Source organism: Gossypium arboreum, chromosome 10 (genome assembly GCF_025698485.1).
Source record: "Gossypium arboreum isolate Shixiya-1 chromosome 10, ASM2569848v2, whole genome shotgun sequence".
Lineage (NCBI taxonomy): Eukaryota > Viridiplantae > Streptophyta > Magnoliopsida > Malvales > Malvaceae > Gossypium > Gossypium arboreum.
In genome coordinates, this window is record NC_069079.1 from 110,251,390 (window position 1) to 110,254,099 (window position 2,710).

The window sequence follows — 2,710 nt, forward strand, 5'->3', positions numbered from 1 at the left end:
TTAACTATTTTTTTTTTGTTTTTAAGAAATTTTCAAAAAAAAATTCGGTGCTTTTTTTGAAATTTATATATATTTTAATTTTAAATAATTAAAGAGGGAGACTAATGTCACACACCTATTTTTTCATGTGCCACATACGTGTTTGGTCATGCCATCCAATTGTTAAAAAATTAACAGTGTTAATTAAAAAGATTAATTTGTGCAACAAATGCTAACCTTAAGGACTAATATGCTCAAAAACAAGTTTAAGGGTCAATTTAAGAAAAAATTTCAAGTTTAGAGGCAAATCTATACATTAAGTCTAAAATAAATGAGTTTTTGGTAAATTAACAATTGAACTAGAATCCACACGAACTCAAGTATTATATGGTATAGAACAAAATAGATGTAATGGGCCTAAAATGTTTTCTCATCCAGAATTAAGCCCAATAAATGAGTTTTAAGGCTTTAAGCAGATTCACAAAAAAGGCCGAAATCCACAAATTGGTGCATTTTCAATTTTTCATCAACATCAATAATAATTAGGGTTTCAAATTTTCTCCAAATAAAAAGGGCAAAACTATTCTTTTCCTCTCCTCCCCCAAAAGCCCTAGTCAGAGCCGCATCTTCTTCTTAGCCTCAGGTTTTTGCTTCTAACTTCCATCGGCTTTCTTTCAAAGAACCGATCATTTGTTTACAGATCAAATTAACATTGTTTGTTCATTTTGTTGGTGTTTTTGGATTTGAATTTGGGGTGAACAGAAATGGCGAAGTCAAAGAACCACACTGCCCACAACCAATCTTACAAGGCTCACAAGAATGGCATCAAGAAACCCAAGAGGCACCGCCACACTTCCACCAAAGGGGTATCTTTTTTTAAATCTTCTAATCGAATTTTCAGTTAGTCTTCATTTAAAAATAAAAATAAAAACAAAAACGGTTTTTTCCTTGTGGACATTTATAGATGGATCCCAAGTTCTTGAGGAACCAGAGGTATGCAAGGAAGCACAACAAGAAGAGCGGTGAGTCTGCCACTGAAGAAGAGTAAATTTTTAATGGCAAAAGATCTAGCTTTGATTAGTGTTTTCTAATTGTTGTTTTTCCCCCGATGGAATTGAGTGTTCGTTTACTATAATCACCTTAGTTGAAATGTTATTTTGGGATTGTTGAATCTCATTTTCAAAAGAGATTTGAAGCTGTGAGCTTATTAATATTAAGAACATGTTTTGAGCTTAATTTTCTTTTTCTTTTCTCTTTTCTTAATACGTTTAAGTATTAGTTAATTAATTTTTGAGCTGTGGTTGATGATGATGCATGGTTGAGAGATAGTTTTATCATTTTCAATTTTTTTAAATTTGAGAGGTTCATGGTTTGATGCTTCGTATTGGGGCTTATTAAGTTATGTGATGATTCGATTTTCTTGAATTACTTGTATCTACATTTTCAGACAAGGGTAACTCTTAGAATACCTGAAAAAACTTAAAAAATATTTGAAAATACCCATTCTCACACATGTGTATCAGATGTGCATCGATGTCCAGCTAACATAGTCATTAAGCATTCTTATCTAAGTAAAGTATTTGGAAATAAAGACAAGAATTGTTGATGATTCTGTCTCGGGATTGGGTTTTTAGTGGTAAGGTTTAGGGTAGGCCATGAATCAGGACAGTTCCATGCTCATGGATTCTATAGCTTATTTTGAGAGTGGTCAGAGTTTCATATTTTTGGCACAATGAATGGGAATTACTAATCTCATTTATTACTTGCTTACTTTCAAGAGTTCGCTTGTGTTTCAGTCCTTAGGCAGAATTTGTATGTAGGAACTGTTTGTGGGTTGACTTGCCATCTTGATGGATCTCTATTGTGGGACTTGGGTGTAGCTAAATGTTTCTGATGGCAGGAAGATGTGTATGAAGAACATGGGTTTAGGTAGTTGTTCTGGTTGCTGAGGGTGTTGTATATTCTGAGTTTTGCTATGATTCAACTGATTCCTTGGTGGTAGATTTTGTTCGGGGGATTCTGAAGTTTGGATTGTGGTTTTATCTGTCAATTTTGAGCAAGGATCTTTAGCTAATTGTTCCGAGTGCTGAGGGTAATCTATTGCCATAGGCTGTCTCTGTAGAGAAATCGTTCAGGCAACTACTTGGGGTTGGGGGAGAATATGAGAAGGGGTTGCTCTATCTCTGATTGCCCCATTAGCTGATCTTAAATGAGAACAGTTGTAGAGAAGGTGGATTTAGGGGGTACTTGTTCTATTTCGGACTGTGCCTTTCATTCTATGATAATGGAGCGGAACGGATCATCTTATCCATTTTCTCATTTTTCTTCATTGTTTCATCTATTTTTCCCTTTTCCATGGCAGGTTTGGTTGGTCATGTATGGTCCCCACTCTTTGAACGTACTTGTGCTGTTAATCTCGAGTTGGAGACAATTTCGAGAGAGTAATAATTACTTTAGAATGAAAGCAACATTTAAGGTCTTTGTTATGGTAAATGCCCAAATAAGGTGCTAACCTTTTAGAGGGACCAAATCTTTCAAGATATTCAATTGCTCTTTAATAAAAAATAAAATGCTTGTATCAAAATTTGATGATGTAGCAAGGTTTGATTAAAATAGGAGAAACAAACATAAATTAAAAGTAATTTTATTGTTAATAAATACAGCAATTCCTTTTTTGCAAAATTAAACTCAAGAAATTTCATTTACTCGTGTTTTGATTGAACTGTTTCCA

The 2,710-nt window shown here is 33.9% G+C and overlaps 1 protein-coding gene across 1 annotated transcript; it reads left to right on the forward strand.

Moving 5' to 3' along the window:
- Positions 1 to 465: 465 nt before the first annotated feature.
- Positions 466 to 1,215, forward strand: LOC108487189 (60S ribosomal protein L29-1). The gene is made up of 3 exons (XM_017791459.2): positions 466 to 622; positions 742 to 845; positions 944 to 1,215. Exons 2-3 carry the CDS (start codon positions 744 to 746, stop codon positions 1,025 to 1,027), a joined length of 186 nt encoding a protein of 61 aa, XP_017646948.2. The 5' UTR covers positions 466 to 622; positions 742 to 743; the 3' UTR covers positions 1,028 to 1,215.
- Positions 1,216 to 2,710: the final 1,495 nt, after the last annotated feature.

Bases quoted from the DNA above. Each gene is read 5' to 3' on its own strand.
- LOC108487189 (XM_017791459.2), top strand. From the start codon at position 744: ATGGCGAAGTCAAAGAACCACACTGCCCACAACCAATCTTACAAGGCT. The intron at 846-943 runs GTATCTTTTTTT...GGACATTTATAG, and splicing joins GCCACACTTCCACCAAAGGG to ATGGATCCCAAGTTCTTGAG.